Here is a 26,355-nt window from a genome sequence, read left to right on the forward strand (position 1 = left end):
ATTTCATACATTTAATGCCAAACTTGCATAAAAGTACATTTGACTTTACAGACTAGTATTTAAAACTTTTAATAGGAAAATAGGTAAATTCTGATACCGCAACCCATTTTGTCTAGCTGTAGCACATTAGTCATGCATATGTGACTCATTCAGTTTCATTCTTCCCATTTCCATTTAGGTTTCTGTAGAACCAGGCTGTGCTGATTTTCACCATGTGAACCATGTGGAAGAGATTTCATGTGTCTTTCAGACACTTACCTGGAGTTATTATTAGCTGTCTTATTGTTCATCATCTGAATAGTTGACCTTTGCTTTGTGGTGACTGAAGGATTTATGTTTGTTTAACAAGATGGAACCTCTCCAAACAATTTTCTATAGAAAACACGTGAGGTCCTTCCTTATAAAGAAACATCTACTGCGTCAGGTTAAAGATATTTTATTCACTAAACCAGACGTCATTGAAGCATCTAATGTCAACAACTACAGAGCCTTGCAAAAAATATTAATACCTCATGCTGCAATTGCAGAAACATAGATGCTATCCATATCAGCTCTGATGCTCTGCTGGTAAGTAGTGTTTTGGGAAGACTTTTATTTTGAAGGGTGCTGGCCTTAGTAAAAGGAGCAATAACTAATTGTAAATTGCATTTTTCTTACTCATAATGGGAATAAAGAGACACAGCTGAAAGAATGCAACTTTAACTAATAGTGGGAATGTTCAAATATTACGTAGAACAGCAATCACAACATCTCCCTTGTTTGTTTCACCATTATTTACATTTAATCTCTGTACTTCTTGCATCCAAGAGCAGTCTAGTACATTGGTTGTAAATGATTCAAAGGCTGGATGAAATGCGACATGACCATTCAGACTGAGGTCAACCCATTTCAGATAAACGACCACATATGGAAATGACCTGGGTGTGATTGAAATTCATGAAATTTGTGCTTTGCAGACTGTCATAAAAAAAACAAATAATCTGATCTTCATTGTGACCATAGCTTGATTACATATTGAATGTTTTTTTTAAAATGTCACTCTTCATAATGTATGCATTCAGGTGTTGTGGAGTGTTAGTGCTAACATATTCAATAATAGACTTGCTTGCTGTCTTGTGTTAAACACTCCACTTGCCATAACAGACATACCAGAAAGTCAAAATAAAAATGCTTTTGATGCAAAAATAAATATGACGTGCTGACCTTATGTGATCTCCTGTCAACTGATACTTGAAACAGGCTGAAGCCACATCCAAAAATAAATGTGAAGTGTCAACAAACAAGGAAATATAAATCCAGTGTGACTCAGTAGCAGAAGCTAAAGTAGTTTTATGGTGTGAACATTTCTGCAGTTAGCGCCATGAAGGCTCTTGCATCATTACTGGCTAAGGTTCAGTTTCCCTCCTGCCCTCCCTGTTGCATCCACCGCCCTCCTATAGACTCAATAAAGAAAATATAAGGTGCACGTCAGAGGACCGGCCAGCACTCCAATTAGAGGAGGAAAAGAAAAACACAAGCAGCAATCGACTAAAGGCAACCTGAGATGACGGGATCTCATCCATCACTCTGCATGCGCACAATTGCCATATGAAAACACAAACAAGCAATCAATTGTTTTGCTCACAGCTTGGGGCCTCCTAATAGAGCACATTTATCTGACGCCGTGGTGGTAGCCCCAGCAATACTTTAATTTGTGAGACATTATGTTGAGTTAATGCCTACCAGGTTGCCGTTCAACCAGGGGGACTTGGCACACTTGGCGGCAATGTAAAAGCCAGCATCATGCTGTATTGTGCTGGGGCGCTGTGATGTAAATGATCTCACACGCTGTATTATAATAGGCTTGTGGAATGAATTTATGTGGGAATCGTTGCAGAGGAATATTGCATTGTATCACAGCGTAATTAGAGAGCAGGAGGAGCGCTGCTCTGCACGAAGGCCTCTGCACGGTGGCCAACTCGGTTTGGCCTTTGACCGCCTCTGTGAGCTGGATGAAGAGCGTCTGGTGGAGGGAGGTTAGGGGTGGGGGGGCATGGGAAGGTAGAAATGGAAAGAAAGGGAGGGAGACAGGCTCTCTAATAATGATGTGCCCTCAGGCCTAATGTGCCATCTTTCCCTCTGTGCTGGTAAACAAACATGCACACACACAACACCTCATTCATTCTTCCTCCAAATGGTTTAATCTCTGTAAAGAGTTAATTTATATGTGTGTGATGCAAACTGATTTAGCCTTTTAAACTCTTTCCATTTTTTTTACATAAACAAACACTGAATAAAAATTAGTCAAGAAATTAAAAACACCAATCAAAGAATTTGATCGTTGAATATTAAGTTGGGCTTTTGGTTTTCTTTATGCTTGTGGAACAATTTCTCTTTTGTTCTGCTTCCAAAACTATAATTCTAGCTAAGAAAATATTATTCTTTCTGGGGCAACATATACTTTTGGGGAGCAAAAATACCCCAGTGTTACATATATTTGTTAATCATGGATGTAATAAAAATCATCATGCTGAGTGGCTACCACACTTTTCTTTTTGTTGTAACATCTGTGGCGTTAATGGATCTGTAGATTATCACCATTAGGGACATAAAGCGATTATCAGAAACACATTATTCTTTAAAAAATAAAAGACATTTTGCTTTATTTTTCCCAGGCTTGTTGTAAAATCAATGATTCCTCACACATAGATGAGCAAAAGCTGCACTAACACACCTGAAAACCAAAGTACCTATTTTGTAGACAATTTTTCCATTTTGAGTGAAATCTAATGATGCAAAACATAAAAGTTTAGAAGCAACTAAATAAAACATAATATGGTACTTGAATTTTTTTGGCTTAACAAATTGCACGCAGAAGAGAACTGACATAAAAGCTTATTGAGTAATTTAAAGTTGCTAATTTTGCGTGCATCATAAAAAGCCCATTTCTCTGAAGCTGTACTCCATTCTTTCTCAACATATCATTCATATTGACTTTTATTTGGAGGCAGATGTCGCCCTCCACCCTCCACCTCCCTTCCCCTCTTCTCCCCTGTCCTCCTCCCTCTCCAGAATGGCCCCGGGGCCTCTCCTGCCCTCTGCTCGGGGAAAGAGAGACTGTGCTCGGCCTGACAGGCGGCTGGTGGCGCTTCAGTGCGGTGGAGGAAATTAAATTACAGCTCCTGTTGTCCGCTTTGTAAACAAGACAAAAGCCAATGATACGGCCAATTACACTTAAATACGGCACATGTGTACATAGAGGGGCTTCAGACAGAGGATCAGGGATGCAGCAGATGATGAACTAAACCTGGGGAGGAAAATTTGTAACTATTTTTGAAGAGAATGTTGTTAAACAAAAAAAGAATGACTGAAAATTAAAAGTCCATGCTGAAAAGGTATACATAGGAGAAAACCCCATTTATATACCAACACATATGTAAATATGGCGAAATTATACATAATTTGATGATTTTGACGACAAAGTCATCAAAAGTGGAATGAAAATTTTTTATGAAATACTGATAAAAAGATTTTATTGTAACTCATTCAGTTCTGATCAACACATGTATGTAGTTTTGAAATATTTGTTTTAAATTTGGAAATTTTCTCCTCATGTAGCCTACAGCTATACATAAAATCAAACACTCCTTTCCTTTATAATTGAAAATATCTCATTAATTACTTGTTGGAAGTATGAGAGATTAAAACGCACTGTTTTTTTTTTTTCTTTTTCTTTTTTTTTTTTCCTAAACAGAAACAGGAAGTTGCTGGTAAGAAATAAATTCTGTCAGCTGCTGTGCTGTATGCTGCTGGAGATCACCTGCAAAAACAGCAAAAAATATTAATATTAGAAATAATAATAATAATAATAATAATAATAATAATAATAATAATAATAATAATAATAATAATAATAATAATAATAATAATGAATTTTATCAAAAACAACTTAAATTGCCACGTCTCACCCCAGCTCTTTCCTCACACCCAGAACAAACCTGCGATGAAAATGGCTATCAGAGTAAATAAAATAGATGGTCTTTATCAAAGTAAATTAGATTCACCTAAATAGTTCACCGGAGGGGCAGAGCAGTTCCTGTAATTCACTTTAAGGCTCACCAACTTACTCAATAAAGCCCCGGCTTGGAATCTAACTGATGTCTAATCGATAGGTTTATCCGAGGCAAACAGGCGAGAAGAGCGAAATGAAACGGTTTGCATTTAAAGGAAACGAGGAAAAAGTGGAGAAATCAGACGTCTGCTTGAAATGATGGCTTTGATACTGCCTCTGCTGATTCTTCTATAATAATAATAATAATAATAATAATAATAATAATAATAATAATAATAATAAAGTGATATATTTTACCGTTCTGTAACGTTTAGAAAATCCTCCATCCATCCTTTAGTTCCAAAGCTGCATTTCGGCGCGTCCTGCTCCTTTTTCCACAGTTTTTGCTCCCCCCACCTCCTCCACCTCCTCCACTCCTCTCTCCCGTTTCGAGTCGTCTGATACGGGCAGGAGGCGCCAGGTTTTCCCCTGAGGGAGGCGAAGAGTCAAGGACTGAACCCTCCGAAAGCAGAATAATGTAATTCTACACTCACAATAAAAAGGGTTCCGCGGCGCACGGCGCTTCTTGATGGCTTTCATAATTTGTTGCAGGACACTGGCGGCTCTGCATGCTCAAATTGGTCCTTCTTCCTGAGTGCTCTGAACGCTGAGAGGCTCCACTTGCAGCAACATGAACAACCTGGTCACAATTTAGCCTCGAATGGTTTTGTTTTGTTATTATGGCAGAAATGGCTCATTGACTGCATTAAATAATTTGCTTTTCTTGTGTTTTTGGTGAGACACAATGAATATAAATCCCAGTTTAAGTTAGTTTAAAACTGAGATCTCTAATAAGTAGTACATTTTCAAGAGAAAATGCATCTGTTACTTTATGATATTTCCCCAGGTTAATGTAAACTCAGAGACAAACCATTTGGATAGTTTTACTGTAACACATTTATGCTTGGAACTCACTAAAGTGTTTTTGTTTGATCAGATTAGTTTTGAGGGTTTAGTCCCATGCATAAACCCTCCAAAACCTCACACACTCTTTATTTCCTTAAATGTTTGTATTTAATTCATGTTTTTGGCATTGGGGCTTGTTGAGCTGAGGAGCAACAATCTAATTGTCCTGTCTTAGCACAGAAGTAATTTTAGTTTTAGCTTGCTCTCTTTAGAAATTAAACTGTTGTCCTCCCATTCCACATGCAAGAAAAGATGTTGTGTTTATACATATTTGGAAATGAGAATACATTTTGTTTGCTTTTTTCCACTGTGTTTGAATGTCTTTATGTAGGTCAAAGCATTACTGTCTGACAGCACAGTTCCCTCCAAGCTTCTGTTTAGACAGGAACTGGTTTTGCTTCAGAATTTCAATGAAATGATCATAAATGAATCATTCCAGGCTGACAGATAATTCGGTTTCTTTCCCCCACAATCCTGAACAAAGAAAGTGAGATTTTCAAGCAACTTCGAAAAAATCTGATTGAAACTGATGCCAGAAAAAAAATATTTTACCTCAAAAAATATATTTTTCTATGCAAATACATCTCTGCAAATAAAAATTTACATGTGAAACGTTATAGACAAAAAATGAAGGAATTCTAGTTGTCTAAAGAGGTTATTTGCAATCACATCAAAATCCACATTTTTGACAAATGTCTCAGAGGAGAAGATTAAGAACTGTGTGACTCATCCAGAAAGGATGTTAAGCTAACAAAGAAGTCCTGATTTTAATCAGCGTCATTTTTTGTCACAAAGCAGCCTCTTGGGCTTTACAGGCTGCTTGTTTCAGGTTGTGTCTGCTCTGAAGTTCAGCAGCAGAGTCCAACAGCACCGGGGAGAGGAGAAGATGACAGCCCCCATCACAGTAATCTCTGACATCCTGGACTGCAGAGGCAAACCTCCTCCACCCCCCTCCTTTCCAAGTCTGGGATCATTTCAGCTGTCAATTTAAATGAGTGTGTTATTGGACAACTTAGCAAGTGGACATCCATTATCAGGACGTCCCTACTCCAGCTGTCTGATGTAGCATTTATCAGGTTTTCCTGCAGGTGACTTTAAATCTTTCTCTTCTAAATTCCCAGATTCTTATCTACAGGCCTCCTTTAATTTTTCTGTTGAATAAATTGTCTGTAAGCAACTCAAATTTCTACAATTTTAAGTCAAGTTTTCCAGTTTGATGATGTAACCTTAGTAAGAGAAAAATCTTCTTTGGAAAACAGATTTTCTAAACATCTTTTCTTCACATAATAAGTGTCTTGTGGGATCAAAAATGTTTAAAAGTAAATATAACACAATGCAAAAAAAAATGTTTTCATAGTTGCTGCCTAATTTAATTAAACAATTACTAGAACAGTATTTATTAGCATATTACAGAAACAAGTTATTTCAGAAATATATACATTATTACAATGTTAATGCTTCATGAACCAGACATACTTTTGTATTTAATTAATAAAGTTTTCTAAAATAAAATTTAAATAAACAGATTTCACAAATGCATTTTCATAATTTTTACTGTCATATATTATGACTTATATTATCATAAACACAACATGTATATGTATTTAAGGAAGAGTTTATTTGGATATACATCAAGTAAAATACTTTTTGTCCCTCAAGTGTGCTACACAACTCGACCTGACTATATACTGAATGCAAACTATAAAAAACTTATTGGCTTAATTTGATACTGCCTTTCTGTTGAATAAACATATCAGCTTTACGTTGACTCATTCGCACAGACTGACTGAACAGCCTGTTACTCAGTTGCTTTTCGGTGATCTGCTCAGTCCAAAAGCTGCTTTCTTTGCGACCCATGCGCAAAGTATTGCATACTGCAGAAAAATACCGCAGCAAGGTCACCTGGAAATGAACAATGTGGTTATTTTTAGACGCACATATTTGTTTAGGCCCGGCAGGCGGCGTTAATTTAAAATAACAATAAATTGACCTCTTCCAAAAGCCTCAGCCCGGCGTATATAGGTTTGCATAACTTTGTCCTTTTGCTTCGTTCATTTTAATTTGGTGTGCACACCCCTCCCCGCTCACCCCAGCCCTCCAAAATAAACCAAATGAAAGCTAAATCTGCCGGTAGGTCACTAATATATCGGGGGTGAAGAAGAGGGGGCGCAACTGTGACAAATTCCTTTTGTCTCCGCTTTGCTGGTACTTTATTACCCAGGCGAGCAGCATCGCCTGGAGATAACGATTCATCACGCACAGCCGGCAACCATAGACAACGCCTTTGGGCAAAGTCAGCAAGGGGCTTTCATTTTAAGAGAGAGGGGGAGTGCACGCGCGGCTGTGCACGAGCCTGAACAAAATGTGGTGGTGGGGAGGTATATCTTAATTGGCTACTAGCTTTTATTGCATTAGCAAAATTGCAGCAACAGTCCTGCTCTGCATCATGTTTTATTTCAAATATCAGCCACTGGATGCTCTAAAATAATACAAAACCCTCAAAACGTAAGGAGCTTTTTAACAAATAAAGTAACACAAGGCCCCTTCATGTTTATGGATTATTTAGTGGAGTTTTAACCATGATGTTAAAACTCCACTAAATAATCTGTGGATGGAGTTTGGGCTTTTATATTTGGAGAGTTTTCCATAATTAGTGTGATGTTGTTGAGGTCCAGTGGTTCCTTAGATGTAGGTCACATCTAAAGATGTGACCTACATCCTTAGATGATTACCAAGTAAAGGCTTCCCTCTGGTCCTATCACATCGTTTTTTGTTGATACCATTTTTGAATTCTGCATTGAAAGCAACTTGTTTTGCAGATATTATAGTAAGTCACTGAAGAATTAGGACTAACAGAATGCATTTACTGACAGTGACATGGGATAAAATGCTAATAAAAAACAGTGTCGTTTCATATTTATTTAGTTATTATTTAATGCTAAATGCTGTTCTTTAAAGTTTCCTGTAGGTTATTTGTTTAAAAACATCTGACTGAGTAATCATTCATTTCAGCCATGCACTAAAAGTAAAAAGTGAATTCTATTACATTTAGGATCCTGTTCATTTTATTTTTAGACATTGACACAGTGTGGCAGGTGTTTGGCTCAACATCACTTTAATGTTATAGTGAAATGTAATTTATTTTTTCTATTTCACTTAAACCATTTCCAGAATCTGAAGCCTAATTTGTAAAAAAAAAAGAAAAAAGATGAGGAAAAATGCAATATGTTACATCATGATGTGCTAAGAGACAGCCTGTATCTGGAACAAAAGGCCAAGTTGTTGTTGCATTCTCAGAAACAATTTGCTGTGTTTACAGGCTCTGACAGAGTGGATTAAATATTTGATCAAATCAGCTATAAATTATAACCCTGATAACATATGAGTGTTTTCCTGCTTCTGGTAAATTTATTCTGTGTGAATTCAAGGGTACTAAGCCACCGCAAACTTCACTTGTACCTCAGGCCGGCCCTGGTATGTGGAAACAGCTATAAACAGAGCTAATATAAATTATTTTCTAAGATGTGTCCTTAAAAATATGTGTGTTCTGGTGCTTTTAAAATTATTGAATAAAATCCTTTCATCACAATCCCAAAATACCCCAATCAATACAAACACATTCACACACATCCAGAAAGAGTCCCAGACTGCACATTAGAAATGAGATAACTTTAAAACAAATCTCTGTCATCCCCTGGTGCTTCCCTCCAACAGCAGACACGGGAGCTAATCACGGCCAACAGCCTGAACTGGTGAGAATAATGAAAAGAGACACTTGGTGTCCTGATGAGGACGGATCGGCTTGTCAGTCTCAATAAAGAGATCTGTGATATTGCTCCTGATGGTTACAGGTTTTACAGCTGTGCTCAGCGTGCAAATAGACAAACACCAAATGAAGAACTGACTCATAAAATTGCTTATATAAGAACTTTTTTATTCTTCAAATGAATATTTCACATAAACATATGGGCTTATCAACAGAGCCTGTCCAAGCTTTAATGGGGGCTGAAGAAGAATCTAATAGGGGGCCTACTTCTGGTGTTTTATCTGGTTTAGTTGCTGTTGTGGAAACTGAAATTTCCACAGTCTTCTTTGAATTGTTTTTAATCTGCAATGTTATGTTTTTAAGTATTAAAATTATAATCCAAAATAGGAAAAAAAAAACATACAATTTATCAAAGCTTGACCTTTCCTCTTTGAGTAATTAATAATGCAAAATATGAATATAATATTGATAATATTTCAAATTTATAGGTGTAGCCATTGCCGCCTCACCTTAGCAAACCAATAACACTTGTAATAAAGAACACAGCAGATCTAAATGAATTGAGGAGGAAGCATTATTAGTCTCATGTATCATAGAAAGTTGGAAATTATTCATTAAGATTTGCTTGTAGTTATAGTAAGCATAATATATTTGTTGCATGTTTATAATTACTACATTTGTCAATCTGTTAATTTAAAAATTTAAATATAATTCAAATGATTACGAATATTTGAAAGCTACATAAAATCGTGAACTCATTTTTAAGAAACAAATGGAATTTTAGTTTTCCATCTTAGCATGAAAGGTTATGCTAAACCTTAGCAATTTTAATAGAATAAAATATGTTTATTGATTAATTGCCAGTATGGTTTTAAAGCTAGCAGGTCCACCTGAATGGGAGTAATGTAGCTAGTTGAAGATTTAAAAAACAATGTTAAACTCACTGCTCAGATATTGCATTCATATTGCTACCTTAATAACAAACATCAATATGTTCAGAGAAAGAATGTAACCTGTGTTTTACCACAAGTTCCATATAGGTTCTAAAACTTTTATACAATATATACATGGTATATGTTTTGTAAATTCAAAATTAACTTAATTTGCTGAAGATACAACATTATATCAGTCTAATAAAACTTTGGGATACTTTATGTTTGCAATGGAGAGATAAATGAAATATTTCAAGAAATTATATTAAATAAATTATTAATAGCTATAGCAATACTGAACTTGTTACATCTGACGATAGGTAAACATTGAACAAGGCCACAATGAATAAAGTTCATTTGTATGACATCTGATTTTCTCTAAGTGATAGTTGATTATAAATTTTGCTGGAATGTAACCATTGCAAAGACATTTTACTTATCTAACAAACATGGGCTTTGATCATAATACAATTTGATCATATTTCAAATGGCCCAAATTAATATTTGGGCCATTTGAGAATAATAATGTTATTTATTTATTTATTTATTTTATTTTTTTTATTTTAGTTTTTGTTTTGTCAAAGAACAGTCAATGTTAATGAATTAAAAAAATTCATATCTTTAATGTTTGCGTATTTTCCTTTGCTCTCTAGGACCCGCTGTTGGTTCGCTTATTCTTTGGGCCGGCCGGTCTTTGTGATGAATAGTCTGGTTTAATCAGAAAAGCACGAAATATTCTAACAAAACTGTATAAAGTTCAATTCAGAAGGACTGTGGAGGCGCCGTATTTCTGATCGTTTTTGACTGATTCAGTTGAAAGGGCTGCTATCGGGAAGCCCAGCTCCAATATTTGGGAGCTACACAATGCTCAGCCAGACGTCACATTTCTGCAGCTGCATCACACATGCACAGAAAGAGAGAGATGTCTTACAGCCCAAACAGTCTATTCAACATTATTTTCCCTCCTCCTGCCCATAGATCCTCCTGGTTTTGCATAAACGGCCAATTACCTTGTCGGTAAGCTGATCTGAGGCTCGTTGCATCCTCTCCTCCCTGTTCAATTCATTTCCCAGTGACGCGCAAACATAAACAGGCCGAACTGCAGCGGTGTTTTCCTTCGCGCCCGTTCATCGTCCGCGCACCGCGTTATTGATATGGCCCCGCATTCACGCAATTGATTTTTATGCTTCCCTCTAGCCACCTTGTGCAGTTGAGAGATATCTTTATTCGCACGGAAAGTGAAATAAGTGCGTAATAAAACGGTGATATATTAAATCCGTTTTTCCCCGTGTCGCGCTTTTATTATGAACCATTTTTCATCTTTATTGAATTGAGACCCCGGCGATCAACGTCGTCGCTTCGGGCGGAGAAAGGTTAAATAATTTGTGCAAATCAGATGCGCCACATTTCACAGCAGAATCTATCTATCTATCTATCTATCTATCTATCTATCTATCTATCTATCTATCTATCTATCTATCTATCTATCTATCTATCTATCTCTTACTGGGTTTACATTTCATTACTTTGTGGTGAAATGGGCCCATCAGTGCCTTTTAACCAGGCATATATGCGCTGCGCACTTCCCGACATCATCTAATTTATGGCTTCATTCTCCTTCAAAGTGCAACAAATTATTGCTTCAACCGGCCTCACGCGCATAAATCTCTCGCTGTGCATTGAAGCACACGCATTCTGCAAAATGCATCGATGCAAACGTTCAACACTTCGGATCTGGGTATGATATAATGCCCTTTTAGTCTTGTTGGCCATTTGATATTTTTTGTTGGTGTTTGTTTTTTTGACCAGCTTTGATGGTTCATGTGTTTTCCTTTTAATTGCACGAGCAATGAGGACCAGTAAATAAGAGCATCATGAACTTAATATCCTCTGCTGGGAAGTTCCCAAACAAATTCAACAGCAGACGCCTTCTCAAGAGTCCAAATAGAAGATGGGCTCCCTCTGCACCCTTTAGTCTTTGGCCCAAAAACTTGTGAATGAAACCTTACAGATCACTGATCCTAATTGGATAAAAATATAATACTATCTGATATTCATGAAAAAAAAGTGAATTTGTTGGTTTGATGTATTAGTTTGTTTTTTTGTTGCGAAAGTGAGTATGGAGCTCCAGCAATGACCATGCTGCAGAAGAGCAAAAAGAATTTTGACAAGTGAGGCATATCCATCAAAATTAAAGGGCGGGGCTTACAGTGCTCCAGTTAAGACAGTTGGTTGGATGTGATTGTTACTGTAAACTGTAATAAACAATTAAACTATTAAATTAAGATTTTTAGCCATTTTTAAAAGATTATTTATTTGAAGTTTTATTTGAAGGATTATGTTTATTTATGTGTTTGTTTATTTATAATCTTTTATGACTATTTAACTTACAGTTACAAGTAAAAAAAAATGGATGTTTCAAAACATTTTATTCCAGAACAGTTTTCATTATAGATGCATCAGTCAGAAATGTCATAGTCCATACCTACTTCCGGTTTTAGTTTGGGCTGGAATCAGAATTGGTTTTTTTCATGGTGCATAAAATGCGCTGTGATAACGGTAGAAGGTTTGAATCAAATAGTCCCTGGACCTTTATCCAATGTTCAATAAGTAAATAAGCATGCTTTTAGATGACACATTTATAATAAAAAACATTGTGTGAGTCATTTTTTTGTAAATAAATCTATGCTTGACCCGCTCAATCGAGAGCTCCTTCCGATTGATTGTTGCATCTTTAGTTTCAATTTAAAAGCGCACTACTGTTGGATTAAAACGCACAAATCCTAAAACACCAGAAAAGCTGTGCACAACATATGCTGCGGCCTCTTTAAGACATCCGAGCAAAACAACTGTCCTGATGGAGGGAGGAGGGGAGAATGAGGGATGAGAAGGAGGGCTGGCTGGCTGGAGGACCGAATGGCTGCTTTTTACGCTGTTACGCAGAGGGCAGGCTCACCTGCTGAAACGCTTGCAAGTGCACTTCGCCATTCAGCACAACAGAGCCCTCTTTCAGCGCTCACCTCCAATTAATATCCGAGCCTGCGAGGTCAGCGCTTTATTATTGTTGTTGTTGTTTTTTCCTTTTTTCGCCCCGCTTGCTCGGGTTTGTCCCGGTTTTTCTTGCTTTGTTTTTGATCCGAGGAGCTCGGTTATTGTGCCATGTTTCCTGCGTATGGATTGCCTCTGCGATAGTAGGCGAACAAAGCGCATCAAGTCTCTCCAGAGAGCTGCTTCATTTCAGATTCACGGATTTTGGTCAGTGAGTAAACTTCTTTGGATAAACCACACGCATCGTCGACGGGTTTTCCTCGTTGATCAGCTCCTCGCTGCTAATTCACTTGGAAAGAGGGCTCTGTTAAAGATGGATAGGCTACGCCAGACGGATTGGCATTTAATTTAGGAAACACCCGATCCCAATGCTGGACAGAAATAATGGCATGATTTTGGATAGCACCGGACGCGTTATTGGTTTCCTGGGAGTTGATGCTTAAATTCAACAGAACAGTCTTGTAAGAGCGAGTGCTTAATTTCTCCAGACTCGAAAATACTACAAATCTAAAATAGTGAGACCATCACTGAAATAAACTATGGAGCACACTGGGATCGAGGAGGTGAACCAGACGCACCAGCAGCAGCATGAGCCCATCAGCTTCGGAATCGACCAAATCCTCAACAGCTCGGACCAGTCCAGCGGCTGCATGTTGCCCAACCGGACCGGCGACCCGGATTACGCGCTGGCCCCCAACGTCTACAGCAACGGCTACAACAGCGTCTACAACCCGGCCTGCTCCTACAACGTCAACATGAACATGAACGTCAGCATGAACATGAACATGAACGTAAACGTGAACTCCGGGAACTCGGGCGGGGTGATCCGGGTGCCGGCCCACAGACCGATGCCGCCTCCGCCTCCACCGTCGGCGGCTGCCGCGCCGCATCCGCCCCCCGGAATCCCCGCTGTGCCTGGCATGGGGATGGGCAACCCGGCCAACTTCACCTTCCCATGGATGGAGAGCAGTAGGAGGTTTGCCAAGGACAGACTAACAGGTAAAAAAAAAAAAAAAAAAAAAAAAAAAAACCCCTGTTTTCTTTTTTTTCAGATGGATTTACTTTACTATAAAATCAAATTCACACAATTTAGTCTCTAAATGGTACAAAGAGAAAATGAGGGATGGATTGTGCAGGCAAAGCGGAGATATGTTTTAATCTTTAGGTCACTTTTATCATGCTGGAAGGGCAGCCTGATGAACGAGAGCTGAAATTGACACAGACGTGCTGATGAATCAGTATTGGACAATCACTCTCCATTTACAGCGGATGACGGATAACGACGCTCCCCGCATTTTTTATGAAGAATGAATGATTTTTTTCTTCCTCTTTGAGACAATGGAGAAAAGAATGTGTCACAGAAATGTCATTATTATTATTATTATTATTATTATTATTATTATTATTATTATTATTATTATTGAAATAAAATAAAATTGAAATGAGTTCAGGATTGAACTCCAGTTATTCTGCTTAAAAATTAAACGCATTATGCTTATTTCGCTACTGCTTAAAATTATATTTTTTGACAGAATAATAACCCAATTGTTGCAATTAACTGTATGAGCTTCGTGATTTCTACTCATAATTTATTTGTTTAATAGAAACACAAATAATAAAAGTAATCGTAACATTTTACTAATTAAAACAAAACCTACTTTCTTATTTTAAAAACGAAAATTGACTATTTTTCTCAGTTTCTCTTAGTCTCATTATCTATTGCATATAGTTTAATATATTTTTATACGTGACCCACATACACAGATGTTTAAAAATAAAATAGAAAATTAACTGATTCCTTATTTGCCTTTTGAGTGGAATTTCCAAAGACTTTTGCTTTTATAGTTTTTAATATTTCAATTGCAGCATTAACACGTAATTAAGTTTGTTAAATAATAAACTGAGTTATAAAAAACAAGCAGATCTACATTTAAAGATTATGTGACTGCTGATTATTCTATAAACGGGCTAATCCCAAAATAAACGTTTTAATACTTTGATTCAGAGTTTTACTTTTTCAATGAGCGCTTAGATTTAAGATTAAAAATGGTAAACTTACTGGAAATGCTCTTGCGCGTCATCCTCGCCACGCATTAAATATTCATATTTCTGCTCCTTCTGCTTAATTAATTATTCAATACTAGTGGACGATGTGTCATCTGCAAAAAGATACAGTGTAAATAGACTTATCAATTTTACTCATAGTCACAGAGGGCCCTTCGTTTAACTTCTCTCGGCTTTGTGTAATTATTTTGCTGCTTATATTCGTCCCTCTGTATTGATCAGCCAAAGATCCGCAGCAGGAGAGCCTGCGTGGCTCTTCCCCTCGTCAGGACGCAGAAACACTCCAGATTTGTCCCGTTTCTATAAAAACCTATAAATCATCTCTCCTCCTAGCAAGTTTGAATGTTTCTCCCCGTTTCTTTTTTTCTCCTCCTCGCCTCTCCAGGATGAAACCAGAGGAGGAAAAATGCCCTCCAGTGCAGCTCAAATCAGCTCAACGTTTTGCCAAAAGGCTTTCGGGCTGTGTAACTCTGGCGTTCATTGGAGCTCGTTTAGCGCGGATGTAAACAAAACCCGGTAAACTGCGCCGCAGACTCTCGTTTTTCACGTAATATGGGCCAGAAATTCACCACCATTCATCACGGAGGCCAACGCAAAACCAGACAGGCGCTAAAAAAATAATAAAAAAAAAATGAAGATGTATACGGGACGTTATGAGTCTCAATCTGCAAAACGGACTGAGAGTCATAATCTAATACCCAATCACTCAGAGCTGATTTATGTCATATTTTAGGTTTATTTTGCATAAAAATGATCAATTCATCCCGTAATCAATCCCTGTTGATGTGTGATAATATCTTGTTAAAATAGATTATACAGTTTAAAGTTTTAGGTTTACTTTTTCATTTTCTAAATTTGGTGGGTGGGTGGGGGTGGGGGGAATACCGCTCAGATTATCATAACAAAGAATGTGAATAAATAAATTATATATATATATATATATATATATATATATATATATATATATATATATATAATTTAAATTAGTTAATTGTTTTAATAAGCAAAATTAAAACGTGAAATTAAATATTAATAAAAGAAACAAGAGCAATACGTTCGATATTAAGTTGTTCAGTATGGAGTTATAATCTCAAACGTTAAAACACGTTAAAACAACCAACTAAATATGTAATAAATAAATAGTTAATGTAAACAATGTGTTAGATGAAATATAGTTTACAGTCGAATCTGAGCACGACTTATTTAAATTAATAAATCCGAGCAAAATCTAAGTAATCCAGGTAATGAATGACCAATTTCAGCATTTACACTTCCGCCAATAATAAGAGTAAAGCTGATCATGATTATCATGCATCAATAATGTGGATTGTTGACGCATTTCAGTGTCATGATACAGATGAGCAGCTCCATAATTCACCCAGCAGCAATAAAGCATAATTAGAGTCTTTTCTCTCTGCAGTAAATGTTGTGTCTGAGAGCAGCGGAACTCCTCCCCGCGCTGCTTGTTTTTATTTCAGGGTGACGGAAAACAGAGTCCTCTCCTTTTTGTCCCGTGTTGTGTAATAAATAGCAATGTATGTTCACGTTATATTTCAATATCCCCCCTTAGAATCCTTCGCGGATATATTTATTAGATTGCTGCGGAGGTAATATCCGCAGTGGGGAAGGGAGGCGCTGTCACTGAGAAGTGTTATTAAGTATAAGTGGTTTTATTATGGGAAACATATTCTCCACGGTGGCATTTTATTTTTTCGATAATGCGTATGCTAAATTGTGTTACCCAGGAAAAAGATTTTGTATTTCCACCCGTTTCATTCTTCTTTTTCGCTTCTTCATCTAATAAAGAAGGAGTAAAAGTCCAATTATTTTGTAGAATTCCTGCTTTTATTTGCTTTTCCTTTTATGTTGGAAGAGTTTCATGTGACCCCATGAAGGATCCACAACACATAGGCTGTTAAACTTACTACACATTTCTATGTCAACACTATTAAATTGTTAATTATGAAATAAAATTACTAACACTGTTATTTTATTATAATAATTTTTTATCATTAAATAAAGCAGCTCCTTGAATAATATAATACAATGTTATTTATGGTATTTTTTTTACCACTGTAAATATAAAAATTCAAATACCTAATATTCTCAAGAAAATGTCACAAAATATGCTCATATTCTACAAACAATTGAATTGTGCTTTGGCAATTTTGGCTATATACTATAAAACTTATCATTTTTCTGCCATTTCCTTGTATTCTGCACAGTTTCTACAACCTTAGGTCATGAAAGCTTTTACAGCTGGCTCATGCATTACAGCAGCACATGTGTGATACAAGTTCAGCTGCATTTCAGAGACTGTAAGGCAATGCCTTGCTGCAGTCGGCATCTCCAAAAGAGCCTGTAGCTCGTTTGGTTGCCTCTGAACGTGCTCGTATGTGCCTGGCCCATTAGTTAGGCCACAGATGGCCTGAAATAGCCTCCTAATGTAGGATTATTTGGCCAGACCTGCGGCTGGGAGCAACAACAGGCCTCCTCCGTGTTCTCCCTCTGTAACCTGTAAGGCTCCAAGCTGATTTAAGCAACAATTTCTCTAAAAATCAAGGATAATGGCTATAAAGGTGTTGCAGTCCACTTATAGTGAAGTTATAGAAATAAAACCACGTTTTTGTTTGTGTAAAGTCTTGATTAAATACCAGAGAGGGTTATCCATGTCCCAAAAGGTGCATCAGTTGGGTGCAATTGCCGTTTTATTGTTATTGAGCGATTATCAAAGTGAACACATAATGTTAAGTTGTATTAAGATCCAATAAAAATATCACAGAAGATTAAAAATAACAATAAGAGGAGGAAACGGAGAGGTCAGGGTTAGGCCTGCTTTCTGTGTCAGACTCTAAATGTGTGCTGCTAATTCACAGAGCGCCGATGTAAACTTTATGTGACCCACTGTTACAGCAGAATCTAGTTGCTCATCTGTTCTTTACAAATCATTTGCTCGTGTGCGCCTCAATTTGCCAATCGTGTTCAGCGCCATCAGGGGACTCGCGCAGCTCCTTGGAAATGACTGCAGCACGGATAATAGCTTCGTGTTCCATTTCCCATCCAAATTGTCATCGTGTGTGCGGGCAAATGAATTTTCAGCTTGCTGAAACTCTGATAGCAGCAGCCCCGGGGGGGACACCTATGCAGATATTTTCATATTCATTTTGGCTCCTAGTGAGCTTCTCTGACAAAACAAAAACAAATAAACAGCCTGTAAGACAGCAGGAAAACAGCTTGCTGGGGAAGAACGACACAAACACGCACTGCTTGTTTTATTTTTTTCTTTTCTCTTTTTTTTTAGCATTTGATTTCCATTCAGCTTCAGAAGGAGAATGTGGGCTGCAGAGTGGATCTATGGCCGACGATCTCATTACATTTATTGATCACCTGTTTACCCACGGCTGACAAAATAGACAGGATTCATAGATATTTTATGATGCAGAAGATAAGTTGTCACTAATACCCTGCATGTGAGGTTCGGAAAACACAAACTGTGTGCATTTTAGCTTTAGCTCAGCCCTGAACAAGTCGGATTTAACCGATAGTGGATTTTATGCTTCTTTTAATTGAGAGTAGTCCAAATGCTTTTTGTGTGCTTTTACAAACCAATCAGAGGAAAGGTTTTATGAATTTCAAATTATATTTCAAATGATCCAGTTCAGGTTTAATTAGTCAGAATATTTTAGATTTTGAAGTGAATTCGGTTTATTTATATACTATCAAGTTATAACAACAATAGTCAAGAACTCTTAAAAACAAAAAGAATAAAACATCCCTTTAATTAGTGCTATGCTGAATAGCTGCAGTCCACAGCGATGCATTCTTAAGCTTTCACCTTGCTAACCTCAGAGGGGAATCCATCCATCATTTACCAGACATGCAAAAAAGCAATTTGTCATTTTGGGTGTAACTGAGAAAGTGTTTTTTTTTTTTTTTTTTTTTCTGTCATCCTTGACAGAATGGCGCCCTGAGTAGTTAGCCACATAACAGATATCGAAAGCATTGTGCAGAGAAAATTAGTGTCTACATGCAAACCATTTCACTTGACAGATGTAACATTTTAAAGGTTTAGTGACAGAATTAAATACTTTTTGTGCAAATATCCATTTTGTTTAAGCCTGATTGTGCTTTGCTTTAACAGAATTTGCTCCTAGCTTCTTTGTTTTTACGTTCCAGCTCATTCAAACTTTCTCTGGATGGCCTGTTTGTGCTTAATTTATCTTTATAACCCTGCAAGTCTGCTCTCATTTTCTCTGAATGAGCCATATCTCATTTTGTGGTAAAAATGACCAACTTTAAGAGAGCAGCAGTAAATGTCATTAAAATAGAGTCTGTTCATCATTCAGGCCCTCTTCATATGATTAGCTGCTATGGGTCGGTGCCAGCCCGACTGCTGCTGCTGTACTCCAGATGTGGGACCTGACTGTGTCTCCCTTTCCTTTAGGGGAGGAGGCAGAGGAGAGCCGAGCTGGGGAGGCCACAGGGGGGCTGGAGGCTGCCGGGTCCCTCTGTCCTCTCCCCAAGGGAGACATCGGCAGGGTCCCTGTCTGGAGCACGGTGGAGACATTAGCAAAATGCTATTACCCAGAACTCGCTCACCTGCGAGACAGCAATGGTCTTCTGGCAGACTATCCTTTTCCAAAGGGGGCTTGCCCAGGTGAGTCTCCCCCAACAATTAAATAATCATATTTTATCAAATCAGATCTCTTTTAAAGTGCTGTGTTTAATATCAATGCTGCTTATTCATCTATGTTTTGCATTTTCTGTGTTGTGTCGATGAGAGTCTTCAAAAAAACTGTAAAACATAATTTATATCTTAAATTTTGTTCAAGTGAAACAAGTTATTTTTTCCTGCCCAATTTTCCAGCCGCCCTCTCACCCTTCTCGGTGACCCGCCGCATCGGCCACCCCTACCAGAACCGGACGCCGCCGAAGAGAAAAAAGCCCCGCACGTCCTTCAGTCGGGTGCAGATCTGTGAGCTGGAGAAACGCTTCCATCGGCAGAAGTACCTGGCGTCAGCTGAGCGTGCCACTCTGGCGAAGGCCCTCAAGATGACAGATGCACAAGTCAAGACCTGGTTTCAGAACAGGCGGACAAAATGGCGGTAAGACTGAAGAAAGGGGAAGGGATGTTTATTTCTGTTTTCCTCACTTCAAATCGGATCCCTTAAAGCAAAACAAAGAGATTTAAGTCATTTTACCTGACAAGGATGTCAGCTTTTACTTCTGTCATAAACTGACAGCTCTGGATGTCACCTCCTTTTTAAACTGCTCACCTACGTCTTACTTTAAGCACAATGGCCTGAAGCTGAAGCATTGAAGAGCTTGTAAAACTCAACACCTATTCTGCTTAGCTTAGCTGCCTGTCGAGGCCGGTTCGCTTGACCAAGCACAATTACTGGTGAGGCTCCTGAAAGGCCTTTTAGAAACCTGCTGTCCAAAGCAATACTGAAACACTCACAGGAGGAGCCGTCTGCCAAATCCATACACACACATACACACACACATGCTTTTTCACTTCATTCTAACTGTTGTTTATAGTCATTTGGAGGTAAACGAGTAGAAAATTAAATTATAATGCCCTGCCCATTGTTAAAGGAGCAGGACGCATATTTCAAAAGCAAATTACAGAGAGCTAAATTACCTTAAGTCATTACCTTAAGGGTTTTTATGTTTAAATGACCCTAATGCTTTTTAAATGACTTTATTTTTTTATAACCGTTGCAGTTAGAAAACAGGTAAAAAGTTTCTGCAGGTTGGAGTAAATTTATTGATACAGTACAAATTTAATACCACCTCCTTTCTTAAATTACAACCACAAACTTGGTTGCATATTTTTGGGATTCTGTGTGGGAGAGAAACATAACATAATGTTTGATTTTGACATGCAAAGAAAATGATGAATAAAGCATGAATTTGAGTTGTGAATTAAAATCTAAAAAGTGTGGCTTAGATTCATTCATATAGTAGAGAGGAAATTACAATTTACAAGTGTCTTATGGCTTTGCAGCTTTACATGTTTATAAACTACAAGTTTTTCTTTTCATTTTAATTTTCTTTTCAAAAGAGTTGCTATGAACATGAATTTGTAAGTATTGGCACAAACTCTCAGTTAGAGTTTGGTCAAACCTTGTCTAAACCAGCTCCTTGCAGCTCTGGCTTTATGTTTAGCTTCTCCTGCTGTCTCTAATCATTTTCCCTTTAACTTTGGAGAGCTTCCCCACAGCATGATGCTGTCAAACTCCATTTCCTAACGAAGCAATGTCTACAGACAATTGGTTGCTTTGAATTTTATTTGGTGCTATAAAAGAGAAGGGGCCTGAATGCAAAATGCAAAAAAAAAAAAAAAGTTTTTCCATCTCGTAGTTATGCATTATTTTAAGGTGGAATGTCAAAAAAATTCCAATACAAAATATTTTAAAGTTTGTTGCTTTTACATAAATTATTCTAAAAAGGTTAGAATGGCATAAATACTTTTGTTAGGTTCTGTAGTTTGTTGTATTTTGCTGCAGAAAAAGAAAAACAAACTGCTTTTACATGAAAATCCTCCAAACAATTACATCATCCAGTCTGAGTCTACACCACCGGTTGTAATAAAATGAGTCTGCTCACAATAAAACACCAACAAAGCGTATCCTGACTGAGCGCCATGTCACAAGCGCAACGGGGGAATTGGCTTAACTCATTTTTCTGATTCCTACTTTTGCTGAGATTTATGCCACGCTCCCCCCGTTAGTCTTGCTTCTGATCGGATGAGCGTGAGGGATGTCTTTGCGTGACGACCACGCTGGTAACAAGACGATGATCGAATCAACAGCCGGGGAATCGGATTATGATAATGCTGTTAACAATAATGTGTGGCTAATGGATGGAGGTTGGTGTGCGTGAAAGAGGGGGTGTTCAGAGGTGTGCTCCTGACTCCTACCTACCATTCAGATTTCGCTGTTGAGCAGCTTTTTTTGTTCACTACTCTCCTTTCTGAAGATTTATTGCTACAATTTGCACAAACATCAAGAACAGAGTCCTAAATTAGTAATGTTTCAAACACGTGATTGATCTGAATGTTAAGGTTAGTTCTTTAATCATATAGATTCTAAATAAAATCAATATTTCACCTACATCCAAGGAGAAACGGAGGTACATTTAGGAACTCAAATATCCCCATGTCAGTATTAGCTCCTCCACTAATGGTCCTACCGGATGTACAGGATGTGCTTTACTGGTGTTGCTCTGAAATAAACGGAAAAGCAGATGTAAGTTTTCACCTTGAGGCACACCCTCCCACCGCTCCTCCCGAGCTCTTGTGACTCGTGTCAATCAGCCTGGAGCTAATCCTGCAGTACAGGAGCTGAATAAATATTCAGGTGGAGCAACCAGTTTGTAGATGAGCAGCTTTTCACCTGCAACGTGTTTCCCTTTCTGTTTGCAGCCTTGCTCTCTGCATAACGTTAGACTCATCAGAAAAAATATTATTAATGATCTTTCTAGGAAATTAATGTTAATAAAAGCTCTACCATTTCTGCGATTTTGTAAGAAAACTTAAGTTTGTTACGAATTACTTTTTTAATTAAATTCCAGCAGTACCTGATTTTAGCACTTTAGTTTATGACTTCTTTGAATGAGCAATTACTGTAAATACGTGTTTTTCTTTTTTATTTACAATAAATAAATAAATAAATAAATAAATAAATAAATAAATAAATAAATAAATAAATAAATAAAACTAAAGAAATGGTGAAAATACATTTTTACTTTAATTTATTATTTTGTTCCTTTTTCGTGGAAATATAATTAAGATGTTCTCTCTTTAAAGCATTTTGGCTGTAAAACATTTTCTGATTAATTATTTTTCTTAGAATTTACCTTTTCATAATGCAGTAATTTTGATATTTTAATTCACTTTGTATAATAGTTTTCTATTTTTTAAACAGTGTAGTCAAGACATTACTTTTTATTTATTAAATAAAAATACAAAAATAACAGCAAAAAAAGGAATTCCTAAAAAATAGATATTTGCAGCCAACATATTTTATTGTTATAATTTTTTGTTCATAATATCTGCTCTATCTTAGTTTTTTCTGCAATGTTTTTATTGTGAATTTTATATTTTGTCTGATTTAGTTTTTTGCCAAATCATATTCTGCACATGAATTGGTTCATTCATGTGCAGCATGCATTGTTTTCCTTTATCCTATTTTTAATATTTTTCAGAACTGATTTTTTAAGGTCACCAAATTGTTTGCACATATTTAAATGTCCATATTGGTTTTGCCCTATTTTATTGTTTTCGGCAAGTCAAATAAATAAATAAATAAATAAATTACAAAAAAAACTAACAAACAAAAAAAACTAACCAGCCCAAATTAATTACTGGATTTGATACCCTGCTTAAAATGCAATGATTTAACATGTTTTTTTCCTGTACATGCCTAATAAAACAAGGCATAATTTTGGTTTAAAAGCATTCTCGGCTCACCGTCCGTCTCCTCCTTCCTACAGGAGACAAACTGCAGAGGAAAGGGAGGCTGAGAGGCAGCAGGCCAACCGGCTGATGCTGCAGCTTCAGCAGGAAGCTTTCCAGAAGACGTTGAGCCAACCGCTGCAGCCAGATCCCCTCTGTCTGCATAACTCCTCCCTCTACGCCCTGCAGAACTTGCAGCCTTGGGCAGAAGACAATAAGGTGACCTCCGTCACCTCTGTGGCTTCTGTGGTGTGACCGTGTGGGTGTGAATGTGTGTCTGGAAGAGAAAAGGGAGGGAGGGGACAGGGACAAAGTTTGGAATGAAATGCCTATATCCAAGTGCCGTCAGAATAAAAAGGACAAAAGTGAGGAAATTCCTCATTTTCTTCTAAAATCTTCTCACTAATCTGGGAGATCATAGACAAAGGAAAATGGTGCTTGCTTTGCAGGGAAAGACTGAGTGGACATTGAGCTTCCTCACTCACTGATCATTACCAGCAACATGGTGGGGGAGCGAACGTAGACAGAGACGGCTATATGTTACTGTCAGGATCTACAGAAACACACTGTGCGGACCTCAGAGCACAGGAGCCACACTTAGATGCTGTTTGTCAAAATTAAGCAAGTCTACAAGTGTTATCTAAGAAATCTAAAGTCTGTTGAGTCATACCCTGCCTTACACCAAGTTTCCGCTTTTCCTTCAGCTGTCGGTCTAAAAGAGAAGAAGGCACTTTCCCCACTAAGTGCCAGGAAACAAATGGACACCTCTGTACATGCCCAACTACTGAGACTGCCCCTCATTTGCCTCCGGATCCATCCTGCAAGGCAGCAGGAGGCTCATTGCCAGTGACGGAAAATATACAGCCTCCATTTTTTCGCTTATGACTTTGTACAATGTAGTAAAATGCATGTTTCAATCCTTTTCTGTGTGCACTCGGAGGACCCACCGAAGTCAGCTGCAGTCGAGGTGGATCTCCTCCCCAGCTGCGGAGCTCAAGTAGTAGTGGATTGGTCCTGATGATGGATTCCTCATTATGTTAAAAAAGTGTTTTATATTAAAAGATATTGTGACTTTTTGAAATGATGACCAACTTCTCTGCTTTTCTTGCCTCTTTCTGTTGTTTGTTGGGTTCTTTCACCAACTGACTGTCTGTGTTTTTTATCTCCATTATGAAAAAGACGCAATAATGCTTTATGGTTTTTAGGAAGCAGTCAGCCTCATGGGATTTACTTGTGATTACGCATTAAAGTTTCAAACCACCCAAAGGTAAGATGCCAACAGACCTGCATCTGTAAGAGAGCACAGTAGCTATTTTTTAATCCATAAAAACTGATGACTACAGCTCCCATGTGTGCATGTGGAGCAGGGTGGTGCCAAACGACAGTATGAAAAACCCTCCATGGATAAATTAAAGTTTGAAATCAATACCAGCACAAGCTAAAACGTGGGGACAGAAAAAACTATGAGTTTTGCTTCCGTACTGCATAGGTTTAAAATGAGGAAACCTGGATTTGTTTGTTTGTTTTCTGCAATTTACTGTTTTCTAATTTTAAAGGAGCATTTGTTCAGCAGATCAGGAAGAAAACTTAATTACATTATATTTGTGTCATTCCTCCAGGTTGTCTCACACTTTCCAGTCTTCCTGTTTGCCTTGTCTCTTTTGGCTGTAAATGAAGATAAATACTTGCATTAATAGGGCTATTTTTTGTATAAAAATATATTTATATTTTGTGCAAGGTAAATCGACCTTGCACAAATAATTAATAACTCAGTGTTGTTATCATGCAAAAAAAAACAGAGATAATCAGATTTTCTTCATTAAGCAAAACAGCTATTCAAACCAACCTGGCCCTAATTTGAAAAACATTTAGACACTTTGTTAAATTATAGATTAGCTATGATCAACAAACATTTTGAATCTGGGTTAAGTTTCATTCGCCAAACCGACTATTTCCTAATTGTAAAATCATAAAATCTCTTAAAAAGAAATAAAATATTTTAAAAATGATTGGGACTCCAGCAAACCCAAGTGAAGGAACTTTACCCAGACATGGAGAAAATATGAAACCCTAGTAAATCTCAGTGCCTTGCCTACCTAAATTACTCCCAGAATGCATCAGCAACTCATCCAGAAGGTGAAAAAATCCTGAAAAAACATCCAAAGCACTTAGTGCATCAATTGACTCACTTAAGGTCAGAGTTCATTAACTACAGACAACCTGGGTAAAAATGACATCCATAGGAGAGTTCCCCGGTCAAAACCACAGCTGATCATGAAGAAAACAAAGACCCAACTCACATCTGGGAAAAATATTCTGTGTACTGACAAGGTGAATGTAGAATATTCTGGAAAATGTGCTTCTTGTTACATTATAAAACAAATGTAAAATTTCAAAAACATCAGCTCAGAAGTCAAACATGGTGGTGGCAGAGTGGTGGTCTGGGGAGGCTTTGCTGCTTCAGCACCTGTACAGCTGCTGTGAAACGGCATGAATTCTGCTTCCTGTCAGAAAATCCTGAAGGGAAATGCCCAGCTATCAGCTGTTCAGATCAAGAACACATTGGTTATGCTGTTGGACAATTATCAAAAGCACACCAGCAAGTCTGACTTGTGATGGCTAAATAAAGTAAAAAGTAAAACAAGTAAAAAAAAAGAGAAAAAAGTAAAAGTAAAGGCTAGTGAAGTGAAAGAGTTAAATCGGGACTCCTCTGGCCCGACCTTAAACAGGGTGTTCAGGTTAACTGCACTTTGCCTGAATTTAAACAGCTGAAGAGCGATGTCACAAACTCATTGCTTGTTATTGTAAATGGCTGATGGGATGTGAAGGGCAGCACAAGCAGTTATTAGAGTGAGGACCCCAAACTGTGTGTGTCCTCATCTTCTGTGCCTTTCAAGTGAAGTGGGCGTGGCCAGGTGTCAGTGGGCTACTGTTCCCAGTCAAAACTGGGTTTTAGCTTTGCTCCAGTCCAGGTTTGGTTCGTGTTTAATTTTTGTTTTGACTTGTTTGTTTTAAAGTTTTGTATTTTGTGTTTAATTATTACTGTTTTTGTTGTTAATTGGTTGTGGTGTGTCCTGTTTTAATCATG

General features: G+C 37.5%; 1 protein-coding gene across 3 annotated transcripts; it reads left to right on the plus strand.

Moving 5' to 3' along the window:
* Positions 1 to 12,578: 12,578 nt before the first annotated feature.
* On the plus strand, positions 12,579 to 24,352 carry LOC106948221 (T-cell leukemia homeobox protein 1-like). 3 transcript variants are annotated; one of them, XM_015033789.1, is made up of 5 exons: positions 12,579 to 13,741; positions 19,251 to 19,463; positions 19,674 to 19,911; positions 23,306 to 23,486; positions 23,972 to 24,352. In XM_015033789.1, the coding sequence occupies exons 1-5, from the start codon at positions 13,282 to 13,284 to the stop codon at positions 23,981 to 23,983; spliced, it is 1,104 nt and encodes a 367-aa protein (XP_014889275.1). In that variant the 5' UTR covers positions 12,579 to 13,281; the 3' UTR covers positions 23,984 to 24,352. The 3 variants fall into 3 exon arrangements, with proteins under 3 accessions (XP_014889275.1, XP_014889274.1, XP_014889276.1); XM_015033788.1 differs by lacking the exon at positions 23,972 to 24,352 and having other exon boundaries at positions 23,306 to 23,965; XM_015033790.1 differs by lacking the exons at positions 19,251 to 19,463; positions 23,972 to 24,352 and having other exon boundaries at positions 23,306 to 23,965.
* Positions 24,353 to 26,355: the final 2,003 nt, after the last annotated feature.

Source organism: Poecilia latipinna, unplaced genomic scaffold (genome assembly GCF_001443285.1).
Source record: "Poecilia latipinna isolate Pla-1442-1.1 unplaced genomic scaffold, P_latipinna-1.0 Scaffold279, whole genome shotgun sequence".
Lineage (NCBI taxonomy): Eukaryota > Metazoa > Chordata > Actinopteri > Cyprinodontiformes > Poeciliidae > Poecilia > Poecilia latipinna.

Coding starts and splice junctions, on each gene's coding strand:
- LOC106948221 (XM_015033788.1), top strand. CDS start 13,282: ATGGAGCACACTGGGATCGAGGAGGTGAACCAGACGCACCAGCAGCAG. Junction 13,742..19,250: donor TGCCAAGGACAGACTAACAG/GTAAAAAAAAAA, acceptor CCTTTCCTTTAG/GGGAGGAGGCAGAGGAGAGC. Junction 19,464..19,673: donor TCCAAAGGGGGCTTGCCCAG/GTGAGTCTCCCC, acceptor CCAATTTTCCAG/CCGCCCTCTCACCCTTCTCG.